At 48.6% G+C, this 26,936-nt stretch overlaps 3 protein-coding genes across 3 annotated transcripts in view; 2 read left to right on the plus strand and 1 right to left on the minus strand.

The window, feature by feature from the left end:
- Positions 1–26,936, minus strand: part of CHCHD10 (coiled-coil-helix-coiled-coil-helix domain containing 10) — a 123,308-nt gene that overhangs the window by 69,520 nt on the left and 26,852 nt on the right. The gene's annotated exons all lie outside the window — the stretch shown is intronic.
- On the plus strand, positions 3,461–14,277 carry LOC135188661 (solute carrier family 2, facilitated glucose transporter member 11-like). The gene is made up of 11 exons (XM_064168227.1): positions 3,461–3,556; positions 4,508–4,668; positions 5,167–5,291; positions 6,365–6,494; positions 7,356–7,504; positions 8,285–8,472; positions 10,215–10,325; positions 10,961–11,062; positions 11,402–11,477; positions 11,811–11,938; positions 12,657–14,277. Exons 1-11 carry the CDS (start codon positions 3,461–3,463, stop codon positions 12,861–12,863), a joined length of 1,473 nt encoding a protein of 490 aa, XP_064024297.1. The 3' UTR covers positions 12,864–14,277.
- Positions 16,392–25,649, plus strand: LOC135188660 (solute carrier family 2, facilitated glucose transporter member 11-like). The gene is made up of 12 exons (XM_064168226.1): positions 16,392–16,415; positions 17,268–17,366; positions 17,858–18,018; positions 19,216–19,340; positions 19,755–19,884; positions 20,435–20,583; positions 20,887–21,074; positions 22,413–22,523; positions 23,079–23,180; positions 24,408–24,483; positions 24,913–25,040; positions 25,337–25,649. The coding sequence occupies exons 1-12, from the start codon at positions 16,392–16,394 to the stop codon at positions 25,541–25,543; spliced, it is 1,500 nt and encodes a 499-aa protein (XP_064024296.1). The 3' UTR covers positions 25,544–25,649.

Raw genomic sequence — 26,936 nt, forward strand, 5'->3', positions numbered from 1 at the left:
AGAGCAGGGATCCCTGCTCTGGAACAACACTGAGATTTTGAGATATGTGGGACGTAAGAGTCTGTGGGGTAGGGAGTTGCAGAGCTGCTTTTAATTGCTATAGTTTGGAGAGAGCACCTAGGGGCAGGTGGAAAGAGCAAAACACACAGAGAAAGCAAAAGGTGCTGATATCATCATGATGGAATCAAAGCATTCTGTCAGTCCTTCGGTGAAGTTCAGAGAAGGAGAGCAGACAGAAGAGAAGCAAAGAAGACAAGGCACTAGAGAAGACACAAGCTAGGAAGCAGAGGATGGCTTGAGGAGACCACCTTGGCAGAGGGAGAGGCTGCTGGGATGTACAGGTCAGAGAAGAATTGCTTTAAACCAAGAGAAGTCCTCCCATGTCCAGAGGTCCTTACTGTGGCCACCTTTGTGCCTGCTTCCATGAGTCAGCAGTGTGGTGCCTTTTCCCCAGTGCCCTGGAAGGACAGAGGCTGTGGCACCTGGCAGGCTGGAGCAAGCCTGCTCAGAAATGGTGCAGCTTTGCCTGTTTCCTGCCTCTGAGCCAGCCCTTGAGTGTGTTGTGTCAGAAACCACTCACTGCAGCAGGCTTTCTCTTGCTGCCCTGAACTCAGGTGTCTTTTTAAACTGATTGAGCAAAGATGAGCAGTGGTTATATTTTAATTGGTCTAATTGGTTACATTGTAATTGAAGCATTTAACAAGTTGGTTAATTGTTAGTGAATTAAAACACTTCCAACTGAAAAAAAAACAGATGACACTTTTTCAGGTCAGCTTTCTTACCATGCCAAGTGCTAGGCAAAAATAGGCCTGGAAAGGTGATCCTCAGAGACCTGTAGCTCATATTCATGTTTAGAAGTCAGACACTAGAATCACAGACTCATTTCAGTTGGCAAAGACCTTTAAGATCACCCAGTCCAACCACTAGCCAGCTATCCAAGGCTGGTGCCAAGCCCTAGCCCTCAGCACCACATCTCTGCATCTTTTAAACACCTCCAAGGATGGGATTCAACCACCTTCCTCTGCCAGTGTTTGAGAACCTTTCTAATATCCAACCTAATCCTCCTCTGGTGCAACCTAAGGCCACTTCCTTTTGTCCTGTTAACAGCTACCAGGGAAAGGAGCCCAAGCCCTCACCTCCAACCTCCTTTCAGGGAGGTGTAGAGAGCAGTGAGGCCTCCCCTCAGCCTTTTCTGATCAAGACTAAGCAACTCAAGTCCCCTCAGCCACTCTTCATAGGATTATTTCTCCAGACCCTTCACCAGCTTCATTGCCCTTCTCTGGACCTGCTCCAGGACCTCAATGTCCTTCTTGTAGTGAGAGTCCCTAGGCTGAGTCAGCTCAAGCTTCAGAGGGCTTTGCTGTACTGACACTCAAAGGAGCAGGAACCTTTCCCTTCAATGTGATAACTGATTACTCAGCCCATGACTTATGCTGTCCAGGCCAGTCCACTCCAGTTTGCACCAGTCCCCCTGGACTTTGGCTTTTGTCAGTCCTCTTAAATTGTCTCCTGCTAAGGTAAAATTTAGTCCTGCAGCACTTATTCTGTGTCAGCTGCTGCTGGAGTTTCTCTTCCTTAGTGACCTGGCAGGAATGCACAACTCACCAAAAGGATCCACAGTTTCATCAGTAACCAAGTCAATAATGACAAACCAACAGCAAGGACTTCATCACAAAGCACTGAGACAGAATGAAGTGATATGTTGGAATGTTGTCTCAGGCTCCTCCTGCTCTCTATATAGAGTGACTTTACCCAAAGACAGCACCAGGGAAGCCTGCAAGTGTTGATGAGCACCTTTGCATGCACACTGGTATATGTTTAGCCTTTCCCCCCTCCAAGAGAACTTTTGCAGTACATTTTTTGCCTCTCTGCTGTTCTCAAAGACCTGTTGCATAAATTAAGTGCACAAATAAAAACCCAACCTGAGTCAGATGTGGTTAAAATAGTAGTATGAGATCATATCTGAGAGATAGCAAATACCTTGCAAGGAGTTAGTTTTTAAAGGCAAAGCTGGGTTCAGGGGCACATTTATGTTTAATGCCTGACACACAACAAGGCAAGATTCACAGATTCATAGAATGGTTTAGGTTGGAAGAGAGCTTAAAGACCACCTAGTTCCAACCCCGTCATAGGCAGGGACACCTTCCGCTAGACCAGATCTAGTGGAAGGTGTCCAACGTGGCCTCAAACACTTCCAGAGCAGGGGCAGAGCACAGCACCAAAAGCTACCTGGTGAGATAGATGCAGGAGGGCTGGCAGACAGAAGAAATCCTCCACGACAAAAGAATTCTTTCCAGGCAAGGAAGCATGGGAACAGATACAAACCAAACAAAACCCAACCAACCAACAAACCCCAAACCAGCAATGTTTGAAATACTTTAGATTAAGTTTTTTAAATCGTCCTGAATCTAAAATCTCTGAGCCTGGAGAAGACACCCATGAGCTGCAGGAGCAAAGGCAAGCAGTGGTGTTAGAGGGCAGCGCGGGGAGGGGAGTAAGGGATCTGCTGCGGGGCAGCGCAGCACTTGCACTCAGCACAGGGCTTCCTGGGGACCTCCAGGCTGCCGTCTGGCATTTGCTGTAGCACAAAGGACAGCAGAGACGTCTCGCAGTGGGGACTGTGACTCTCGCTGCTTCCTAGCGAGTTGGCAAACAGGAGATTGTTGTCATTTAAGATATGAAATGTGTCAAATACGAAATCTGCTCAGAACTGACTCCTATGAAGCCAGCAAGGCTGCAGCATGGCTACATTTGTTGCTCCTTCAAACAATGGAATTTATCTGATCAGGAATCAGCTTGTAGAAGTTTGGCAGTCCCTGTTCAGCACTGCCTTTGAACACAACCTGTTCTAGAGATAAAAGTGCAGCATTGTGCCACCCTGGCTGGGCAGAATAGTGCTGGGACACTCAGTAACAGGGAGAGGGATGTGGTATGCAAGTACCACAGTACTGCTTTGGGGGGTGTTTTTTGGGGGGACTCCTATCAGATATAGTTCCAAGAAAGGGAAAATAGGGATGCCTTTCAGTCGCCAAATGTTTAGCTAGTGTCAGCAAAGTCACTGGGCAAAATATTCATCCAGGTGAGCTAACAAGTGGGAAAGGAGGAGGAAGGACAAACAGATGGGAATGGTGCAGATAATAGCTGCACATTATACTGTGCTCCCACAACTGCTCACCCTGTGATAGCACAGATCAAGACTGCCAAAGCTGAGGGCAGGAGCACTGAAGTGTGTAACTGGATTCTGGAAACAGCTATGAGCTTTGTCTCTCCTTGAATTTCTCACTGTCCTGTGCTTTAGTAGCTGTGGTCTTCTATTGCACCCTGCACTGGCTTCTTGGTCTGAGGCAGGTGCATGGCATTGCCCAAGCTGCTAGAGGTGCTGGAGGGAGAAGAGGAGAGCTGGGGGCATGTCTGAATAGTCACACCAGCTTTATTTGCTCTTTTTAACTCCTGCCAGAAAATGAGCTACAATCTTGTCCTCCTGGTTGTTGTCCTGGGCATCGGTGGAGCTTCCCAGTATGGACTGCAGACCTCCATTATCAATTCTCCTGCTGAGGTAAGCATGGCCAGCTCAAAAACCTGAGCTGCTGATGTGGATTTCAGTGTCCCCAGGCATTCCTGCCTCTAGATGCAATCCCTAACTTTACAACTAATGCTCTCAAAGCCAGACTTACTCTCTTGGTTCTAAGAGTAGCTGCTGTTGCTCTTGTGTTTCACTGCCTTCTGACATCTGTGTGGTGTGATAGAACTGGGAAAGGGAACATGAGTGGGATCTATAAAGTCAGCCAAAGTTTTACTGAGTTGGATTGCTCAAAGGACATGCTTCTCTTTCCAGTGGTCAGGCAGTGCCTTGAGGCATGTGCTTGGCCACAGAGACTAGGTCTAAGTGACTGTGAGGTGAAACAGGGCAGGGAAGAACTGTAGCTCCAGAGCTGAAGTGAGCACTAATATCTGCAGCTGGAAAATTTGGGAAGCTATTTGCCATCCTAAATGTGCCAAGGATATTGAGCTCATACTATTGCCACATTGAGACCCCTCATCAAGCGTGAGGTTGCCATGGAAGTTAGGAACAGTCAGACAGATCCCACTATGGGCCACACTGAGGAACAAGTTTTGATCTCACTGAAGTCAGCTGAAGTCAAACTTGGACTTCACCCAAGGCATCAGATAGGATGAGAGACAGGTGCAGGAATGGTGGGGAAGAAGATGGCAAAGCAATCAGTGTTTGGCACATAAACAGAAGACCAATCTGCCACTCTCTCAGCAGCACTCAGAGTTGATATTCGGTACTGGTGTGTTTGTCAGTTGATGTTTTCGTTGCACCTTGTTGCTAAAACATTGGCTCCGTGAATGTTAGTGGGAGACTTCCCTTTGGTTCCACAGGGGCTAAGATCTCAACCAAGGTGTGAGTAGAAATGTATCAGAATGCCCTGTAAAGGAGAAGTCAGAGGTGTGATATGCAAACACATGTTGACTGAGCCCCTGGTTTCTGCTGGGTTTTTTAAAGTACATCCAAGGCTTCATCCGTGAGACCTGGCGGCAGAGGTACGGCTCCTCCCTCAGCGAAGAGATGATCACTCTGATGTGGTCCTTCGTGGTCTCCATCTACAGCATCGGTGGACTCCTAGGGTCCTTGTCTGCTGGATATCTGTCTGTTAGATATGGAAGGTAGGAACAATCATCCCATTTGCCTTTCTGTTTACACCCACAGCTGCAAAAATAAGTGCCTGTGTCCTAGAAGAAAGGCTGCTTGCAAAGTGGCACTGTGAGCAGCCCAGAGCTGCTTCAAAGCAGTTCAGTACAGAAACAGAATGACAAAATGTGGCAGTGACCACGCAGAAAATCCTGCCCTCTCCCAGACAAATTCCACAGTGAGCCAGCCCAGGGATAGAACTCAAAGTCTGCTTGCATTCTAAAGGTGATTTTTCAGACAACCACTCATGAATCTTGTTCTTCACTGTAGATATTTGCTCCACTAGAGGCATCAAAAGCTTCAGCTGGTTTCTCAGTCCACGACAAAGTTTCCCCACTCCCATCTCCTTCACTGTAGCTGATCTCAGAAGCTGGCACAGAGCCTTTGTAGCACGGTACAATGCATGCTGCTCCTGCTAGGATGTGACTGACACATGGGCAATGTTTATGCTCACAAGTTTCAATGGATTCCAGGAAGAAGGCCATGCTCTTTGCCAACATCCCTGCTCTGCTGAGTGCAGCTCTGATGGGACTCAGCCACCTGTGTGGATCCTTTGAGATGATCATTGCTGGAAGATTGATCTCTGGCGTGTGTGGAGGTAAAGTAGCACTCCTGCCTGTGGTGTTAAACAGTGGGTGAGCAGGGACTGAGGGCCACAAAGCTTCACCCCTCCGTGGGCAGGGACCGCAGATTGTCACTGAAGCCTGCAGAGGGCCTGCCTGCTGAGTGCACTTTTAGCCAAGTAAGAAAACATAAGCACAGTTACATGAATCCTTCTGATATCTCCATTCCTCACTCCAAAAGTGCTGCCAACTTGTGAAAAGGCCAAAACCCACTCAGTGTTTCAGGGCAGCATGCCTACTCAGCAGAAAGCCCACCTCTTGCTGTTGCTGCTCACTGCAGCTGATACTGCCTTTCCTAAGGCAAACCAGGGGATGCTTTTCTAGCTCAGCAGGTCTCATTTTCAGACCCCTCAGTAGGTTACATTCTGTTGGTGGCTTTGATCTCTGAGCAGCTGGATAAAGATAATATTAACCAGCCAAAACAAAACATTGAGAGGACAGATATTAATGCAGTGAGCAAATGGAATGTATAACATTTGTTGTGTGTATACAAGTTGGTGGTTTCAAGCACAAAACAGGGCACCTAGCATCCTGAGTAGACACTGAAAGAGTCTGAGATTACAGGGAGCTACAACAATCCTGTACACATGTCTGCAGGGAACCACAGAATCACAGAATGGCAGGGGCTGGATGGGACCTCCAAAGCTCAGCCAGTCCAAGGCCCCTGCCACAGCAGGATTACCTAGTGCAGATCACACAGGAACACATCCAGGCAGGTCTTGAACATCTCCAGAGAGGGGGACTCCACAACCTCCCTGGGCTGCCTGTTCTAGGGCTCTGTCACCCTCACAGGGAAAAAAGTCCTCCTCAGGTTTAAATGCAACTTCCTCTGCCTCAGCTTCCACCATTGCCCCTTGTCCTGTGATTGAACCCTGCAAGAGCAGGGCAGCCTGCTGAGGAGCAGACTCCCCAGGGAACACAGCGAGACCCTCAGCAGAGATGCAAAGCCATGGTGTTAGGGACATGCTTCGTGGCAGGTCTCAGAGCCTAAGCCAGTATGCTGTGCCCATAATGTCTGCATTGCCCTACCAGTCACTTGTCACTGCAGGTTTAGGTCTGAACATCCACCTGATGTACGCTGGGGAATGTGCCCCGCGGAAGCTCCGAGGGCTCACTGCCATCACAGTTTCGACTGCCATCGCCCTCGGCAAGTTTGCAGGGTTTGCTCTGGGGCTCAGGTAAGAGGCTCTGAGACCCATTTCCTGCCTTCTGTTGTTAAAATAAAAGTAGATATCAGTGTAAGCCTGTGGGCAGGCAAACCTGCACTTCCTTTCAGGGTACTCTAGGCAGGCAGGCTGAATTAGCTCAGCTCAAATTCTGGACTTAAAGAAGGGGGAACAGAAATCACAGAAGATACTCAGCCCTGGAGAATGACACTGCTTCCTAGCAAAGTGAGCTCAGCACGCAGAGAACAAAAGGCTTTAAGAGATGTCAGTGGGTTTGGAAGAAACCCATCTTTTGTAAGAAATGGCCTTTGCTTTTCTCTCCTCTAGAAGGAGCAGGGAGTGCCACATCCACCCAAACGTTCCTGGAAATACACACAGCCTCGCACATCCTCTGCTCGGGCACACACACAGCCCCTGAAAGATGTGTGGATTCGTTTCCTCCAGCACAGGCTCCTTCTGCACAGGTTCCTTCTGCCTGTCCTGTGCCAAAGATGGTCACTGCAGCAGAGCCAACAGCTGCTATTCTGGGGCAGTAATCAGTGCCAGGCTCATTACCCGTGGATTCCGTCTTAATTGTAACTTGAGGAGCCTTTGGGTCAGAAGCAGAGGGATCAGCCACCGCAGGCTCTTTCTTCAGCACTTGTGCCACGCAGGATTCTGTCAGCCTTGCTGTGCTCCTCACTGAGCAACAGGTGGCAATGCTAATTCGTGTGCTGCAGGCACAGAGCTCTTCTCTCCCTTCTGCTCTCCTCTGCTCCCCTTGAGAAATGCTGGAGCTGCCAGGTGACAGGCGGCAGGGCCGAGGGACCACCCCTTGCCTGCATGTGCTCCGCGGTCAGCACGTGTGGTTCCTCAGCTCTGGCTTTGTTTCAGGGAGGTTCTCGGCGTAGATGATCTCTGGCCTGTTCTCATGGCAGCCAGCGCAGTTCCTGCCCTCATTCAGCTTCTCACCGTCCCCTTCTTCCCAGACTCTCCTCGCTACTTGCTCATTGACAAAAAGGACAAGGAGGCATGCATCAGAGGTAAGGAGATGGGCCACGGAGCTCTGGCTTCTGCAAAACAGTAGAGCTCCACCTGAGCCTGGAGAAGAGGTGGAGTTGGGGAAGAGATCAGCTCTAGACCCATCTTTGGGTTTAACAAAAGACAGCACCTTCTGGTTTCATACTGGTGCTCTCCTGGCACTAGCATTTCCCCTGCCCTCTGCCAGGATCCCCCCAGAGATGTGAGCACACAGAGCCTGCACTTCCATCACCACAGGTCAGGGTGTGGATATGGCACCTTCTGGCTCTAAGAAAGGGATGCTCTCTACTGCCACGCCCTGTCTGTAACATCCCAATTCTTTAGTAACCCTGACAGCAACTGCTGACATCAGCAGAGAGGCAGCCACGGAGGGGTTTAGGTACCAAAGAGAGCTCTGTGGACAGAGAGTTGTTTTTCCACACAGGAGGCATTCCCTTGTCTGTCTCAGCGTGTGCCCTAGAACTGCACTTTTAGCAGGAGAGCATCTGGGGAGGGATTGGTAAGGATTTAGGTGTGATTTGCATTGAAGCTCTTTAAGCAGCTGGTGGCCAAAGGTGAGGTCAAAGATTTATGGGCATAGAATATACCCATAAGTATTCATCAAACAGATAGTAGTGAACTGGATCTGTGTCTAATTCCAACCTAGATCTCTAGGAAGCTCACACAAGCAAAGAGCCCAAGGCTCCAATAAGGCACTGCAGGGCAGGAAATAATCCTCTGAACTCACATCTGTGCTGGTGAGCCTGAACAAGGACTCACCATCTCTTTGCTTCTCCTTCCAGCTGTGAAGCAGCTCTGGGGTGATGGTGACCACAAGGCCGAAATAGATGACATGGTGGCAGAGCAAGAAGCCATCTGTGGGGAGAAGCCCAAGGGTGTTTGTGACCTGATCCGGGACAGATCTGTGCGCTGGCAATTCATCACTCTCTTCCTTGTCTCCTCCTGCATGCAGCTGATTGGTGCCAACATGGTTGGTGTGCTCCTTTGCTCTGCTTTCTAGGTTGCTAACAGATCCTTGCAGAGGGTAGCAACAATACCATGCTGTCTGCAGCCCTGGCTGGAGGGAGGGATCTGTTGTTACAGTTTAGTGTAACCTGGGATATGCCACAGAATCACAGATTGCGTTGGGTTGAAGGAACCCTTGAAGGTCAGGCCACACCTTGAGTGCTGTGTCCAGTTCTGGGCTCCTCCATTGCACAGAGATGTTGAGGTGCTGGAAGGTGTCCAGGGAAGAGCAGCAAGGCTGGGGAGGGACCTGGAGCACAGCCCTGTGAGGAGAGGCTGAGGGAGCTGGGGGTGTGCAGCCTGCAGCAGAGGAGGCTCAGGGCAGAGCTCATTGCTGCCTGCAGCTGCCTGCAGGGAGACTGTATCCAGGTGGAGTTGGGCTCTGCTGCCAGGCATCCAGTGACAGAACAAGGGGACACAACCTCAAGCTGTGCCAGGGCAGGTCTAGACTGGATGTTGTTAGGAAGTTGCTGGCAGAGAGAGTGATTGGCATTGGAATGGGCTGCCCAGGGAGGTGGTGGAGTGGCTGTGGCTGGAGGTGTTGAAGCCAAGCCTGGCTGGGGCACTTAGTGCCATGGTCTGGTTGATTGTCTAGGGCTGGGTGCTAGGTTGGACTGGCTGAGCCTGGAGGTCTCTTCCAACCTGGTTGATTCTATGATTCTGATTCTGATTCTATAAATGGGCAGGGACATCTCCAGCTAGATCAGGTCAAGAATTGTTTAAGTAAGTACCATCTGAAGGTATCTCTAAGGGTGACTCTGTTACAATGAGAGAATGGAGGGGATGCAATAAAATCCCAGACACAGAGCAACCAGAGAGCAGCATAACCTCCCCTGGGTGTCTGAACTCCAGAATGCCCAGCCCAGAGCTGTCCCTCCACTGCAGTACAAAATGAGTCTGGTTTGTGACAAACACTGACAGTGCACTTCTATACTTTCACCTCTTTGGGTTTCTTTCTCCATCCTTGGACTTTGCTCCTTCCCAGATTATAGACAATGACAACATCCCAGTAATAGATGTGACAGCTCCTGGGAGCCACCTTTGCTCTGCAACCTGCCTGTCTCAGCAGGTAGTAATGAGTACTGAAATAGTTAGTGTATGAAATGACCTCTTAGCAAAAGCATAAAAGTTTCCAAATTCGGGTGAATTTTGCAAACTCAGAAAGACTTCAGGATTCCTAAGACCCCTTTCTACCCCAACTAGTGCAGCAGTAACTATACCCTGAAGATATTGGGAATACTAACAGTGGAATTTCTTTTAGGAATGCTTATGTCTGGGGGAGGGGGGTGGGAAGTGACTGTCAAAATCACTGCAGAGGCTTAAAGATGATGTAGAAAAAAGACCACTTCAATAATTTGCTTAACACTGTCTACATGTCTGTGTGCTCCTCATCCAAAGGACATGAGTCACTAACACATGTGAAGGGTGTCAGAGTTCTAACCTGCAGCGTAAGGCAAAGGCAGTGCTAAAAGCAAGCAAAGGAGAGAGAAAAAAAGGGGCTGGATTTGTTACCCAGTTCAGAACAGAGCTGCTAGGGAAAGTCGTTCTGCACAAATAAGCATTGTGAAAACATGAAGGAGTAGTTGCTGAAACCAAGAAGATATTTCTCTTTAGAGCAAATGAATTATTTTGTGCCAAACAAAAGAGAGAAGGTTCTGGAGTTGTGTCCAGGTGGGTGCAGCCTTCACGCGCTTCTCCTCTGTCCAGGTTTCCTTTTACGCCTACAATGTCTTCATCGAGGCTGGAATCCCCCCTGACCAAACCCACTACGTGTCCCTGGGACTTGGCATCACCGAGATCCTCGCCACAGTCCTCTGTGTAAGTGGCTCCTCAGCTGAATTTTGTCCTGCTCTAATGCATGGTTCAGGTCAGTCCTTCGAACTGCTGGAAGTGGAGCTTCAGGAGTCGGAGGGCTCCAACAGATCAGTACTAATGCTCAGCAGAGGTCACACAAAGCCATCTCCACACGCCCTGCACACAGGAGCATTCCTATCCAGTTTCCTGGAGGACAGGAGAGTCATTCCCTCAAACTCCCCCCCAGCCTGAGCCAGCCCTAGTACTCAGCTCCCCGCTGCAGGAAGGGCAGACGACAGTCCCCGTGCCCACATGCCAGTAGAACTCATGCTGCAGGATTCATGGCCATCACCAGTGCAAGCATTTCCACTTTGCTGTCTTCCCTGGCCCTCCTTTGCCCGCACAGTGTCATATCAGCCCCTCTGTGCCTAGACAATGCTCCAGGCAGCCCTGAACCTGCCCACCTTCCCCTGCCCCCTGCAGGTCCTGGTCCTTCTCTCTTCCCCCAGATGCCTTTACTCACTCTCCAGAGGAGATACCACATCCAGAGATGCCTTGCCTGGGGGCAGAGACTAGGAGATCTCTGACTGGAGCAGCTCACCAGTGCTCACCGTGGAGCAGTGTCTCTTGGAGCTGACAGTATGTCCCCCTGGTTGCAGGGCTTCCTGATTGAGCGTGCAGGGAGGAAGACCCTGCTGTGGAGAAGCTACACAGTTATGGCCTTGGCTTTAGGGCTCCTCACAGCCACGCTTTCACTACAGGTAAGACCCCCCTCAGGCGTTAGAGCTGTGTGCTGTCTTCGTCTGTTATCACAGGGCAGGTACCGCTACTGTTTCCTTCCCCTCGAATCAGTTGCTTAGTGGGAGCAGAAGTATGCCAGGGGCAAACCATCAGACTAAGGGAGGTCTGTTCCCAGCCATGTCCATGAGGTCACACAACCATGCTCACTGCCAGGACTATCACCTCCTTGTGAGATTTCTGGAAGTAAACAGACATGTGCTCGAGCACTGACACACTTAGCAGGGCTGGATGTTGCTAATGGAGCTGGATAAACAATGCTTTCATTTCTGATTTGGTTTGCTTCTCTTTTCCTACCACAGGATTCCTTTTCCTGGGTGCCATACTGCTCTGTTGCACTCATCTTTATTTTCATCATGTCCTTTGGTGTTGGGCCAGGTTGGTATTTTCTACTAGAATGGCTCCATAAATCCATTCCTTCCTTACCTCAGTCTTTAGGAGAGGTCCTAGGCATAACCGGTCCAGAGCTAGCATGAATCCCCCTGCTCCTGACTCAGTGCAGGGCAGATCTTCCCCTCCATACTGTGATAGGAGGTAGAACTTCATTTCATATTGCATCCCCACATGCCTTCCTCCCGACGAGCCAAGCAGCACCTCAAACACCTGCAGGTCAGTTGCAATCCTTACTGTGTGTGGTGATCTGAAGTGTGAGCTCCAGAAGCATCCTGCACCATTTCTGAATTTCCTCTCCTCTCTCATATTTCTTTCCAGCTGGAGTATTATGCCCCTTGATCACAGAAATATTTATTCAGTCATACAGACCAGCTGCTTATGTTTTCAATGGCATTGTAAGCTGGATCCTACTCTTCATCCTGGGATTTGCATTCCCTTTCGTTGTGGTAAGCAAAGTAGGGTGTTTGGCTTCAGTTTGGGGGGATTAGAACCCTTCTTGAGCCCAGAGCATGGATCTCTCTACAACACTTCATGCAGAGGACAGAACCCAAACTAATTGCCGTTCTGATGGCCTCTTTGCCCCAGGGAAGGCACAGCAAACCCACAGGATGCAGCTAACTGCACTCAGCTGGAGGGTGACAGAGGCAAAGAGCTGGGAGAGGTGACAGAGGCACCAACACTGTCAGATGTGATTCAGATGTCATGAGAGGCTCTTTTCTTTCCCCTCCCTGTCCTGTATGTGCATCTTCTTGGGGGTTAAAGTGGGAAAGGAGCAGTCCCCGAGGTCTGACCCAGCACTAGGAAATGGCAGGAAAGTAAAGCACTGGGTGAGGAGGAACAGAGCTAATGGTCCTCATCCCTCCCCCAGCCTAGCACTAAGAAGGGTGGAGCAGAAAAGAAGAGTAACTGAAGCTCAGCCTTTCTCTGACTTATAGACTCATACAGACTTGTCAAAGACTTTCAGCGTCTGCTGAGCAGACAGCCTGCCTCCTTAAAACAGGAGAGTCACCTCACCTCACCACGGTGCCATTCCCCAGGTGGCAGCAAACAGCTGAGTCCCTGACCAAGCTTTCTTTGTAACCACACACCCAGAAACTCCCTATCGTGAGAAAAGAGAAAGAATCCATTTACAGGAAGACATTTTGTCTCCTTCTTTTCCTGTAGGAAGGTCTTGGCAGTTTCTGTTTCATCATTTTCCTGACATACTGCCTGTCCATGGCTGTCTATGTCTTCCTGATGCTGCCAGAGACCAAGGGAAAGACCATGCTGCAGGTCATGGAGGAGTTCAACCGCCTGAACTACCGTGGCAAGAAGAGACAGACAGCCCCACCACAGAGTACCTGCTCAGTGATGGTTGTAACTAGGCTTTAATAACAAACTCTCCACTCCATACCCCCGTCTGTTATTACTGTAGTGCCCAGAAGCCTCACTAAGCAAGAGAGAATCCATTACTCCACAAACAGCACAAATGTGTATCTTTAAACGAATCATCTGCAGTGCAGGGTGCAAGACAAAGCTATAAAGCTGGTGGTGCTCTCCAGCTGCTGAAGTATGAGCTGAAGCAAATCCTCTGCACAAAAACACCTAACCAGAATGTAGAAAGGAATAAGACACCTGACAGTCCCTGCAAGTTAGCAGCTGTGTGAACTGCAAACACAGGAGCTGCTGGTTTCCTCTGCAGAGCCAGGCCTCCACAGATACCTGGAGAAGTGAGTGTGGAGAGTTCAGATGTTCAGCATGCTTGTGAAACTGAGAGAAGACAGAGCCTTTGCGTGGAAGTTGTCTGTTCCTGTGAACAAGTCAGTGCTGCTGAGCTTTCCCAAAGGAGTTTCAGTCCAGATGAGATGTGCAGCTCTTCAATCCAGTACCTTGCCTCTCAGCAGACAGAACTGGGATGCGACATATCTTCCTCTCACAGACAGACTTGAGAGCAAGCACATGGCATAGGGGCAGCTAGGACTTCCTGGAGGAGCCTGTGGCCACAGTTCCGTGAGCTGCAGCACAGCCTTCATCCTTTTTATTTGTTTGTTTGGTTTGCTACATCAGAAGAAGAAAGCTGCCAAGGAGTTAAGAGGTCCTGGTGTAAAGAAGACACTATGCTACAGAAGCATCTAAGCATCCTGTCACCTCAAGCCAAACTTCTCGCTTGGTCACCAGGGACATTGCCTAGATTTGGAAGGTTCTTGCACTGGGATGAGCGGGGATATGTCAGCACTGAAGGAAGGCTTGAGAGAAGAAGGCAGAGCTGCAGAAGTTGTGAGTGGGCTCATCCACAGAGAAGGGCAAATGCTCCTTCAGTAGCAAAGACCACACTGCGTGTCCTCAGCCTGCAGTTACTCATCAGAGAAGGAACAGTGGCTTTCAGTGGCACTGAGTTCCCAAGAGTAACTGGGACACAAAAGAAGAGTGGTTCCTCCTCTGGAGAAGCCAATCTGAATGTCTGCCTCTGCTTCTCTCTCCAGGTCTCTGAATGCTCCCCATTTTTATTGCAAAGCCTGGTAGAAATGGCTTCACTGTTTCTACTCACTGCTACCTGCTGTGTTGTGCTCTTGCTCTTCTTCATGCTTTGCAGTTTACTGATATGGAAATTAAAAGAGCAGTGACTAGGAAAGCTGTGCCTGGATTGGGTTTTCATTGATGGAAGAGTCAGGGACAGAGATGAGCCCATCTTCTGGGAGTGTGTTGTTGGGGTAATGGGGTATGGTGTCTGTTTTGTTCTGGAAAGGAGATCTTTGCTACTGACTGTTGCAGATGCTGCACAATAAACTTTGCACAAGGACCAAAAGACTCAGTGACAATTTTTTTTCACAGCCTCTGCTACTTTAGCTTCACACCATCCTTAACAACCCTTGTTCAGCCTGGAGAAGAGAAGGCTCCAGGGAGACCTTATAGCTGCATTTCAATATCTGAAGGGGATCTGCAGGCAGGCTGGGGAGGGACTGTTCAGAAGGACATGCGGGGCTAGGATGAGAAGCAATGGTTTGAATCTGGAGCAGGGGAGATTTAGGCACAGGCTGCCCAGGGATGTGGTTGAGAATGTCTCCTCTCCCTGGAGACACTCAAGCTCAACCTTGCTGTGGCCCTGTGCAGCCTGCTCTAGTTGGAGGTGTCCCTGCTGCCTGCAGGGGTGGTGGTCAACATGCCCTTGGAGGGTCCCTTTCAACCTGATGTAATCTGTGAACTTTTAGAGTCTTAAAAGACACTAACAACTCATCTCCTTATAGTTGTCTTTCTACTGTGTGGTCTTGCTCAGCATGCTTGACTTCTTCCCTTCTTGCCTCCCACCAGAAACCTCTGTCTGCTCAGGGGGAAGTGTGGTAAATCATTAACACTGCCATAAACTAGCATGGACTGGGAAGAGAGGTTAAAGAAGGACTTGTGACTCTGCAGTGCATCAGTCTGAATTCCAGGATCACACAAGTACAACACACAGCACCTTTGAAAGTCCCTCCAAGCCAAAGGCTTTGGGTGAACTAAGTGCTGACTCTGGAATAAGCACATTTCTCATGGTGTTCAAAGCCCAGGGGGAAAGACTCACCCTGCCCTCTTCTTTAATTGGAGGCAAAGTTAGATTTTGGGATGTTTTATTAAAGGAAATGATAACATGTGAAAAGTCTGTGCTGAGAGGGGAAGGAATCAGACACACAACCACAGCTGATGTGAGAGTGATACAGAGTCCAGGAATGATGAAAATTAAATGGGTGGAAAGAAGAATTCAGCTGGAATTATTTTGCTGTGCAACAAGACAGTCAGGCAGAGGGTTTGGAGAAAGCAATAATGGAACACTCAGCAGGATGTTCCAGGTCAAGGCATGACTCAGCAAGCTCACCTCGTGCTGCAGGGCACATGGCCCAGGGGACAGCGTGGGGCTGCTGTCAGTAACTCGGAGAGCAAACTCTAGGGGGAATGCCAGAGCTTCCACTCTGCTCCTGAGCAAAGATTCTCTTGTCTTTAGCACCACAACCTCACCTTCTCACCCCCCTTTTTGGCACTAACCACAGACAGTTCACCCTTTGTAGCATGTTATGACTGTAACACGACTATGTTATGTTCAGGCTGCTCCAAAATGTTACATGTGATACCCAGAAGCCTGAAGGAAGCAAGAATTAGCTCACACTCTGTAAATAGTCAAGTCTTTAGCTGATTCAAAAGCAGGTGTTTTGAAGTGAAAAGCCCTTCCTGAAATCCAACCTCAAGGCAGAACAGAACGAGCATCCTGCTCTGGCACACAGGAGGTCATCTCCACTGTTAGAGAAAGGCAAGAGTAAGGCTTCTGAATGACACTCTGTAAGGAGCTGGGTGCCAGCAGGACCCTGGGTGCCAATCTTCATCTCCTTCATGTCCTGCAACTGGGAAACTGTTGGAAACCCTTCAGGCAAACGAAAATCTTACAAGAAGCAAGAAGAGGCATTACAAAAACCCTTCAAGCAACTGAAAATCTTACAAGAAGCAAGAAGAGGCATTACAACAACACTAAGTGCTGCAACACTAAGTGGCTTATCTTCGTAGCAGGCTGGAGAGGAGGAAACACACTGCCTAAGCTGCTCCTCAGAGGTGTGAAAAGAGACTGTTCCTCTGAAAGTAAGCTGCAGCACCATCTGACTCCTCATGCAGCAGCTGTTTTAGCAGGGTGAGTAAGGGGGAGCTCTCCCAATACAAAAAGGACAAACATTTACCAGTGTTGTTATCAGCTTGGCATATCTGGGTCTTAGAATAATTAAACCAGCAAGATGAGGCCCTGGCCAGTGTAGGAGGAGGACACAATTTCCTAAAAGCACATAGTTAGAATTTAACTTCTGTGCTATAACCCCAAGTTCTTCTAATCTAAGTGTAAAAAGCATCTCTCTCATCTGACAGACTTGAGAAGGGCTCTGGGAGCAGGCAGGGGCTCCAGGAGAAATGGCTGGTTTCCTCTCAGACCTGGTGAGTAGCCAACCTTTTGTGTCCTCAGCACAGTCATTAACAGCAGAATGGTCTTTAACGATTACAGCACAGGGAATCGAAGAGAGCACTTGCTTGGGACAACGCTGCTGCAGCAATAAAACTGACCCCATGGCATCTCCAGATAGAGATATAAAAGAGGACCTGGGAAACCAGGAAAGAACAGGCATTTTGAGGGAGAGAGAGAAAACAGTAGCAGTGAAAAGGCCAAACCAGCAAACCCCTCCCACCTAGCGCTCTGTGCTCTCCAGGGCACTCCTCTGTTCAGAGGGTGACTTGGTCAAATGCCTGGAAACACAACTGCTGCTGACCAGTGCTCTGAAATGCCACATACATCCTGGGAATATGGCATTTAAATGCAGGTCAGTCAAGCATGGTCCCTAAATCAGAAAGGGTTTAGAAGACAGATGTGGTCAGTCTCTGGAAAGTGATTAACAGTGGCTCTGGGGAGGCAAAGCTGAAGGAAAAGAAGAGATTCGAGCAAGCTGTAGCAACTTCCTGGCACAAAGGCAAACACAAACTGCCTGAACAAGGCTTTTACGATTATTTACCTTCTTTCTGTGGCCAGCAGAACCAAGAGAATCAGAGATGGAAACTTCTCAGGCTGCTGCTAAGGAGAGACACAGAAAGGAATGCACAAATCTATGTCTTAGCAATTTCCCAGCCATTTTGCTTGACTGTTGAACAATTCTCAGTGGGTTTGGGGTTTTTTTTTGCATTTTAAAGGCTTCTTAACCACAGAAATGTGAAGATACAAGGTCTGCTAAGTTATCTCATGGTCTGAAAGCCACTCTGGTGTCAGGAACTGAGGATGTGTTTCACCATCTTTGGCAGGTTCAGTACCAGAAGCTATTGCTAATGATCGTGGTGCTAGGAATTGGCGGGACCCACGTAGCTGGTTTTCAGATGTCTGTGATCAATTATGCTTCTCCGGTAAGCAGAGCCCTCAGCTAATCACACCTCTAGCTGCTCTTCCTGGCACTAGGCTTCACACTCTGAAGGTTCTCTAAAAAGCCCTGTGGGGTGTTGCTGTCTAAGTTTCTTCCCAGCTCTTTCCAGTGCCATACTGCCCACTGTCAGAGCACAACATGAGTTTGCATGATTGTTAAGACCAAAGACAACTTCCCACAGAAGTGGAAACAATATTCAAGGTCAGAGCATGTGCACTTCACTAGAACCAACACAAGGTCCCAACAGTTTGCTGTAGAAGAGACAGGATTCAACAGACCCAAGAGTGTGATGCACCTTTGAAAGCTTCTCTTACACTTTGAGGCCACATGAGAGAAAACAGCAATCCTGGTTTGCAAACAAGTGTCCCATAGCCATGCCTTTACTAACAACTACTGATCTGACCTGTTTTAAGTTGGAAACATTCTCTTGTGATCAGTGCCTGAGTGGAATGAAAATCTCTGTTTCTGCCTCAGCACATTCAGAAGTTCATCAACGAAACGTGGCTGGAGCGCTACGGCTCTGCACTGCACCAGAAGACGCTGACCTTACTGTGGTCCCTCGTCGTGTCTGTGTACTGCGTGGGGGGGATGCTGGGCTGCCTGTGTAGTGGCTACCTGACTGCAAAATATGGCAAGTAAGTGTGTTTCCCAGCAGCCTGCTAATCTGGGCTGCAATTAAATACTACTCACCTAACACAAAGGGTATCAGAATTCTCATGCCCCCCCTTCTGGTGCAGACTTTCCTCAGTGTGTGTAGCTACTCCTAGGCAGGCCAGGGAGACAGGAGTCTGCAACTATTTCTGATGCCTTTGCCACAGGTCTTGGTGCTACACAATTCCTTTGGTTTTGCTGAAAATTCACTAAGAAACAAAGATCTGAAAGTTCTTGTCAGTGCTGCCCTCGGGAGCCCAACAACGCAGCAGCAGTGCAGAAGGGAGCAGGTGTCCTGGAGGCAAAAGCTTTCTTATTATTAAATTATTGCAGCCTTTAAATAAATTGTGCAGGGCCACTCCTCTGCAGGGATGCTCAGGGTCTCACTCAGCAAAGACAAGCAGCTCCCTCAGGACACATTCAGAACCCTCTCTTTGAGAGTAGCCATAAAGGAGAACACCTGAAGTCTCTAGCTGGAGGTGGGCAATGAAGCAAGCTCTCTGAAGCCAGATTTGCCTTGTTCTGGGGACACCTACAGGGAGCTTCACCCACAAGAGAAAAGTGGAAACCACCATCCCTTATCAGTATTTATCCTCCAGGAATTTCCTTTAACCGCTTGGGAGGTTCACATAGTGTTAGGATGGAGAAAAGGGATCTGGCTTCTCCTTTTCCACTTCTGTCAGGCCTTTTTGCAGTCAGATACATTTCACAGAAGCACAGAATGTCAGGGGCTGGAAGGGACCTCCAAAGCTCATCCAGTCCAAGCCCCCTGCCACAGCAGGATCTGCTATGCCAGATCACACAGGAATGCATCCAGGCAGATTTTGGGTAGCTCCAGAGAGGGAGACTCCACAACCCCCCTGGGCAGCCTGTTCCACACTTCTGTGCCACCCTCATAGTGAAAAAAAATCCTCCTTATATTTAATGAAACTTCCTCTGCCTCAGCTTCCACTGTTGCCCCTTGTCCTGTCATTGGGCATCACCGAGAAGAGCCTGGCTCCAGCCTCCTGGCTCCAGCCTCCTGGCACTCACCCTGCACATATTTCTCTTTGTGCTATCAGCCAGGGATATAAATTAAAACATGGCCATGGCTTGGTCTGCAAAGTCCAGAGAACAGGCAGGATCAGTTAACATGCAAAAGGAAAGCATGGATCATAGCCCTTTGCTGCTTGCTGTTCCAGGAAGAAATGTCTGCTGATCAACGATGCAGTCCTGATAGTAGCCACACTGCACATGGGCTTCAGCAGGAGAGCCAGGGCTTTGGAGATGATCCTCACCGGGCGCTTCCTCGAGGGCTTCAGTGCTGGTAGGACTCCCCCCTGCTCCATGTTAGTGGGACTTCCTTGGGGTGGACACAGAAAGCCTCCTGCTGGGAATGCCCAGGCATGCACAGAAAGCCCAGTGGAACGAGGAACAGACTGAGACAAGGTAAGATGAGCTGTGCTTTGCCTTCTAGGGCTCTTGATGAGAGAGGCATCTGCTGGGTTGGGTTAGCTTGCTTAGAGGAAAAGGTGCTTTTTTTAAGGTAAAAGGTATTGTTTTAAATAAAAGGCACTTTTTTAAAAGTAAAAGGTACTTTTCCATCCCATTTCTGTGGAAGACAGATGAAAGGGTTCAAAAGAGAGAGGAAAGAGCTACCTTTAAGCTGAAGGTGAAACAAAAAGAGCTCCTGTCTGTTGCTCTCTGTAGCTTTAGCTCCCTCCTGTCTTCTTTGCCTTAGGAATAAATATGAATGCCCATGTTCAGTACGCTGGAGAGATCTCACCTAAGAAGCTGCGTGGGTTTGTGAACGTGACCTCCTCTGTGTTCCTTGCACTTGGAAAAGCTGTAGCAAGAGTTCTTGGCTTAAGGTATTTGTGCTACCCCTTCTCACCCTATTTGCTGTGCATTTGTCTTCAGCACAGCAGCAAAGTTGTTGTTCTCCCAGTCCTAGAGACAGACATACGCTGAAAGGCTGCATCTACCCCATAGCAGTCACTAAGATTTCCATGCCACTCACCGGGGAGACAAAAGTCCTTCTATTGAGAAAGGAGGAGTCCATCTCTGGAGGTGTGGTCTCTCTGCTGAAGCAAAACACTCTCAGTAAACTTCTGAGATCTGAAATCTCTGCTGATTTCTTGACAATCTCTTGCAAAACTGCAGTGTTGGTTCAGAAGGCTGCTGTGGGAATGCTCAGACTCTGCTCAACACTCAAATACTCAAATCCCAGCAGCCTTGCTGCAGAAATAAAGCATCAGCCTCTTTGCCTTTCCCTAGCCTAAACAGCTCCTGTTTGAGCTGATCTTTTCAAGGGCTGTATGGCTATTGTGTGTTTAGCTAGTTTAGGACCTGGAAAACACCAGACCAGTTGTAAATCACACTTGTACTGGACTACAAACCCACTCTAACATGTCCCCATAGGGAGCTTTTAGGAACTGAAGACACGTGGCACGTGCTGCTGTCCTTCTCTGGAGTGATGGCATCAATCCAACTGCTCTTTCTGCCATTCTTCCCTGAGTCCCCTCCCTATCTCTTGCTGCAAAGAGGAGACAAGGCTGCCTGCTTGAAAGGTAAAACAGATCTTTAAATCCCTAACTTGGTAAGCCTTAACTCCTGGCAAAGTGAAGCCAACTACAGATCTCTTGATAATTCCATGCTTAAAGCCCACCAGACTAAGCAGAGCCATCAGAAATAGTTGAGACTTGAATATTAGATCGAGTTGAAAGCCATTTCCTAGGGAAGTCTCAGCATGTTTTCAGCTCTTTGCTCAGTGCCTGCTGAATCATAGCATGGACAGAACAGCAAATGTTGAATCTCATTAGGAGCTGAACAACACAGATGATGGAGTGCACTTCATTCTGTCTCTTCTGCAGCCATGAAGCAGCTCTGGGGAGAAGGGAATTACCAGGAAGAATTTGATGATTTGATGAAGGAAAAGACTACAACAAAAGGCACCAAAATAATGAATGTCCTCGAGGTGCTGAGAGAACCATCTGTGTATCCACAGCTGAGCACCATGCTCCTGCTTTTGCTGAGTCTGCAGCTCTGTGGCTTGAGTGCAGTTGAGTACAGCCTGTTTCCGTGTTTAAACCTGCTATTAAGTAACCAACACACCACAATTCCAACTTGTTGCTTTCCTCTGGATCTGCATTTCTCCTTCTCACACAGAGCTCATTGCCTGTGAAGATCTGTGGTATCATTACTGGTATTCTTCATACCTTTAATGGAGCTTCCCAGGTGGGAACACAAGAGAACAGCTCGGCCTGAGGCCCTGCAGGAGCACTGTTACGTTCATTTCCCTGGTGGTATTCCCAAAGGTTCTGTGGGAGGAGACATCATAAAGACCCTAAACCTTGCTACAACTCGGCGATCCACTTAGCTAGACTCCCAGCTCCGCTGCCTTTGGCTTCTGCAGCAGCAGATGTTAGCTATCACCACCCAACTGTCATTCCTTTCGATAAAAGAGATTATCCACTAAGTCATCTCCTCTCAGCTGTTTACACAGGAAGGTGGCTGAGGCCTCTACAGCTCATCACCACTTCCCTGGATGTCATTTTAATCACCTGCCAGCAGGTCTCTCCCCAGCCTGAAGACTTGTACTCTTCTGCAGCTTGTTCATTACGGCTGTCAGCAGGGTGGGCAGAGAAGGCACTTCTGTACTCTGCTAGTAGAGAACTGGAGCCCAGCTCCTCAGGGACTTTGTAGAGAGGCAGGCTCTGCTTAGCAGCTGGATAACACTGTATGGTCTTTCTTTCTTTCCTTTCTTTCTTTCTTTCTTTCTTTCTTTCTTTCTTTCTTTCTTTCTTTCTTTCTTTCTTTCTTTCTTTCTTTCTTTCTTTCTTTCTTTCTTTCTTTCTTTCTTTCTTTCTTTCTTTCTTTCTTTCTTTCTTTCTTTCTTTCTTTCTTTCTTTCTTTCTTTCTTTCTTCCTTCCTTCCTTCCTTCCTTTCTTTCTTTCTTTCTTTCTTTCTTTCTTTCTTTCTTTCTTTCTTTCTTTCTTTCTTTCTTTCTTTCTTTCTTTCTTTCTTTCTTTCTTTCTTTCTTTCTTTCTTTCTTTCTTTCTTTCTCTCTCTCTCTCTCTCTCTCTCTCTCCCTTTCTCCCTTTCTCCCTTTCTCCCTTTCTCCCTTTCTCCCTTTCTCCCTTTCTCCCTTTCTCCCTTTCTCCCTTTCTCCCTTTCTCCCTTTCTCCCTTTTTTTTTTAATTTTATTCTGGACTTTCAAATCCTTTCTTTATCTCCATTACCTTTTTGATTTCTCCTGTCTCAAGCAGATTTGTCACCTCTGCTAACCCAAACAACTCTCTGCTCCTTTTGCAGTGATGACAAAACTAAGTGCTGCTGGTCAAGTCCATGTCACATCTACTGACTATGCTTCATTCTGAAAATGTTTTTTGTTTCCCAGATCACTTTTTACACCTCAGACATTTTCAAGACAGCCAACCTGCAGGAAAACATAATCCCATATGTTTCTCTAGGAGTTGCAGTCTCTGAGGTCACCTCTGCCATCTTCTGCGTAAGTCAGACCTTGCTGGGGCTTGAGGAGCTAAAGTGCACCTGAGCTGAGTCTAACTTTTCTTAAAATAAAACGAATCTCCTCCTTATGAGCTGAAGATTTATGTTGTGCTACTGCATAAACCTGTAAAGTGAGTTGTTGCCACCCCCCCCAAATTCTGTCCCACCTTTTACATCTTTCTTTCCACCTTCATTTTCCATAATTTCCCATAAAAATCCCTCTCTCATTCAAACAGGTAGAGACAAACATTCAAACTGGATGTTAGGAAAAGGTTCTTCAAAGTGAGGGTGATGAGACACTGGCACAGGTTGCCCAGTGAGGCTGTGGCTGTTCCCTCCCTGGAGGTGTTCAAGGCCAGGTTGGATGAGGCCTTGAGTGACCTGTGGGAGGTGTCCCTGGCTATGGCAGGGGGTTGGAACTGGCCGAGCTTTGAGGTCCCTTCCAACCTAAAGCATTCTGTGATTCTTTGAACTCAAGCAAGATGCTTGATTTGCTGGAAAGCTGCCAGCTGGGTTTGCCATGCTCCCAGTGACAGGCATTTGTTTTCCCTCTTAGAGCTCCATCATTGACCGTTTTGGACGCCGGATACTTCTGTGGGGTGGTTACTCACTGATGGCTCTGATCCTGGTGCTGCTTGAAGCAAGCCTTCTACTGAGTGTAAGCAAATGGCTCTCTGGGAGTAGATCTGCAGCAGAACTGCTTCTGCAGGACAGCAGATAGCCAAGCCTTAACTTTCATGCCCAAAATAGCAGGTCAGAATATCTTCTGAATATAAACTCAGCCCCTGTGCAAAGGCTTTCTTCGTCTTGCCTTCTAGTTCATCTTTTTGTAATTAGGCTTTCAAGCAGTCACTGAAAAACATTTTGTAAAGCCATCAGGCTGGCTCAGCTTTCCTCCATCTCTCTGCCTGCCTGACCTCTCCAAACCTCCCCTGTGCCTTGTTCTGCTGTCTTTTAAATCCTCAGATAAGCATCATCGCTGTCAGCTTTCCCATTTGCTATCCCACATCTCCTGCAGCTAAAGCAGTGTGTGCTGATCTTCCCAACAGCCATCAATTTTGATAGAAGTGACCCAGCTGCTGCTCTCCAGATACTTCCATGTGGGATGATGGAAAGTAGTGGGGAAGTCAGTGTCAAGGCTTAAGCAGTGCCAGAGCTGCCAGCCCATAAGCTTTTGCTTCTTCCAGATTCGCAAACGTCTTCTGCTTCACAGGGATTTAAACACTTCTCCAGAGTTGTCTAATTCACTCAAAAATGAGGTGGAACCAGTAACAATTTTCCCCAAGCTGTAATCAGCTCAGGGGACCTTGGAGCTGCCTTCCAATACCTGAAGGGATCCTCTAGCAAGGCTGCAGAGTAACTATTCCTAAGGGTGTCTAGAGACAGGCCAAGGGGGAATGGTTTGAAGCTGAGGCAGAGCAGGGTTAGACTGGAGCTTAGGAAGTTCCTCAGTATAACGTTGGTGAGACCCTGTAACAGGCTGCCCAGGGAGGCTGTGGATGCCTCCTCCCTGGAGCTGTTCAGGGCTAGGCTGGATGAGGCCTTGCGCAGCTGAGTCTAGTTGAGAGGTGTCCCTGCCCATGGCAGGGGTGGTGGAGTCTATGATCTCTGAGGTCCCTTCCAGCCATTCTAGGATTGTGTGATTTGTTACTTGTCTTGCAGACCAGGGTGCAGCTCAGCTCACCTCTGTAGGTAGGTTCAGTCACCTTTAGCCTTCCACTGTGCTCATTACAGAAAGCTAAGTAGTTCCATGAGCATCTATGAGAGAGGTGAGCATCACAGGCTTTGTCACAAATGTTGCTTTTCCTACGTGTTTGGATCAGGCATGCTACAGCTATAGAATTCATTCTCATTTGCTCCTCTCCCTCCTTTCACCTTTGTCTAGGATCAGTTCCCCTGGTTGCACTACTGCAGTGTCATCCTCATCTTTTTATTCATCATCACCTATGGAATAGGACCATGTGAGTGTAACAACAAAAGCAACAGGAACAACAGGTCTAATTAATGCTTCTGCTTCTAGCCCTCCTTGCCGAGCCTCCAAACTCACCTTGCATATAAAGCAAACTCTGTGATAAGGCAGAGAGGTGGAAAGAAGGTGGAAGGGTGGTTGAGGGTCCCTCCTGGGCACTCATGTTTCTGGGAGGGCTGCTGTGTTTCTCTGTGACTTTCAACTTGTATGTTTCTGTCTATAGCTGTAAATAGTGTAGCTATCTGCCTGTACATTGTGCTAAGCTGTGAATAGAAAGGTTCAGTCCTTGACTTCCAGCCAGCTGGGTCTAGTCTGGGTGATTTCAGAAGGGGGGGGGGGGGGGGGGGCAGGTAACTCCCAAACCATCACAATGGCTAACTACAACAATGTGTCTATTGCTTTTTCATGTTTTTCTCCTCAGCTGGAGCTGTTGTCTCTGTCATGAATGAAATCTTCACCCTCTCAACGAGGTCCTCTGCTTTTGTCATTGGTGGAATCGTCATCTGGCTGGGCCTCACTTTCACTGGGATGGTTTTCCCCTTTGCTGTTGTATGTAATTTGATTTGAACCTGCTCTTTGCCTCTACCAGTTTAAACTGGATTTCTAGGCTAGTCTGGGTAGTGAATAAGATGAAATACCTTGCAGATGGTTGCCTGACTGGTAGTGATATTTGGAGGCCATTTATGTCAAACGCTTCCTCAGCCTCCAGAAAGAGTCTGAAAAGACAAATCAATATCCCTCCACTAAAATCAACTTACTCCTCATTTCCCAGGGGTAAATCCCCAGTCTACAGCAATCTGTAGGTGCAAGGGAAATCACTCATCTCATTCTATTTTTATCTCCAGATGCTTCTTGGTCCTTTTTGCTTCCTCATCTTCATTGCTGTACTGATAGTTTCAGCGATTGTCATCTATCTGTTCCTCCCAGAAACAAAAGGAAAATCAACCTCTGAAATCACAGAAGAGTTCAACAGACGCCAGTTTCAGAAGAAGCATCCTCAGGCTGTGGAGGAGAATGCTGCTGAAGAAAAGACTTTCTGCACCAAGCTCTGACAGGCCACCATAGGCAGCTTCCAGTGCCAACAAGCCCTGTCTCAAAACTTAACTGAAAGCTAAACCTTAGCATGGACCTTTCTCAATAAAAATGTGATCCCCAAAGTACTGCACAGCTAACTTGGCATTAGTCCAAGCACTGATACCTTACATCCACCCTGGCTTGCCATGCTGGGACACAACGTCCCTGTCCTAGGAAATCTCTGTAGCAGGAAGATAGTTGTGACTATGGACACATGTCAGGATGGGTGCATGGAAACCATTGCCAGGCATAACACAGAATGATAGAATCACAGAATCAGCCAGGTTGGAAGAGACCTCCAAGCTCATCCATCCCAACCTAGCACCCAGCCCTGGCCATCAACCAGACCATGACACTAAGTGCCCCAGCCAGGCTTTGCTTCAACACCTCCAGCCACAGCCACTCCACCACCTCCCTGGGCAGCCCATTCCAGTGCCAATCACTCTCTCTGACAACAACTTCCTCCTAACACCCAGCCTAGATCTCCCCTGGCACAGCTTCAGGCTGTGTCCCCTTCTGTCACTGGATGCCTGGCAGCAGAGCCCAACCCCACCTGGCTACAGCCTCCCTGCAGGCAGCAATGAGCTCTGCCTTGAGCCTCCTCTGCTGCAGGCTGCACACCTCCAGCTCCCTCAGCCTCTCCTCCCAGGGCTGTGCTCCAGGCCCCTCCCCAGCCTTGCTGCCCTCCTCTGGGCACCTTCCAGCACCTCAACATCTCTCTGGAATGGAGGAGCCCAGAACTGGACACAGCACTCAAGGTGTGGCCTGACCAGTGCTAAGCACAGGAGCAAAAGTACCTCCCTTGCCCTGCTGGCCACAGTGATGCCATTGGCTCTGCTGCCCACCTGGGCACACTGCTGCCTCATCTTCAGCTCCTCTCTTCCAGCACCCTCTCTCTGCCTGGCTGCTCTCAGCCACTCTGGCCCCAGCCTGTAGTGCTGCTTGGGGTTGTTGTGGCCAAAGTGTAGAACCCTGCACTTGGCCTTGTTCAGTCTCATCCCATTGGCCTCTGCCCACCCATCCAGCCTGGCCAGGTCCCTCTGCAGGGTTCTCCTACCCTCCAACAGCTCCACACCTGCTCCTTTGGTGTTATGTGCAAATTTACTGATACTGGACTAAATCCATTTCATTTCATCTCTCTCCACTTAGCTCTGGTTTCAGAGGAACAGGGTTTGTCTTTACGTTTGCTACGTTGTAAGCAAGTTCTGCTCAGGATTAAGAGCAGGATGAAAGAAGATGAAAGGCAATCCAAAGTCTGGAACACCTCTGCTATGAGGATAGGCTGAGGGAGCTGGGGGTGTTCAGCTTGGAGAAGAGAAGACTCCAGGGGCACCTTAGAGCTGCCTTCCAATAGCTGAAGGGATCCTACAG

The sequence above is a fragment of the Pogoniulus pusillus genome, chromosome 30 (assembly GCF_015220805.1).
Source record: "Pogoniulus pusillus isolate bPogPus1 chromosome 30, bPogPus1.pri, whole genome shotgun sequence".
NCBI lineage: Eukaryota > Metazoa > Chordata > Aves > Piciformes > Lybiidae > Pogoniulus > Pogoniulus pusillus.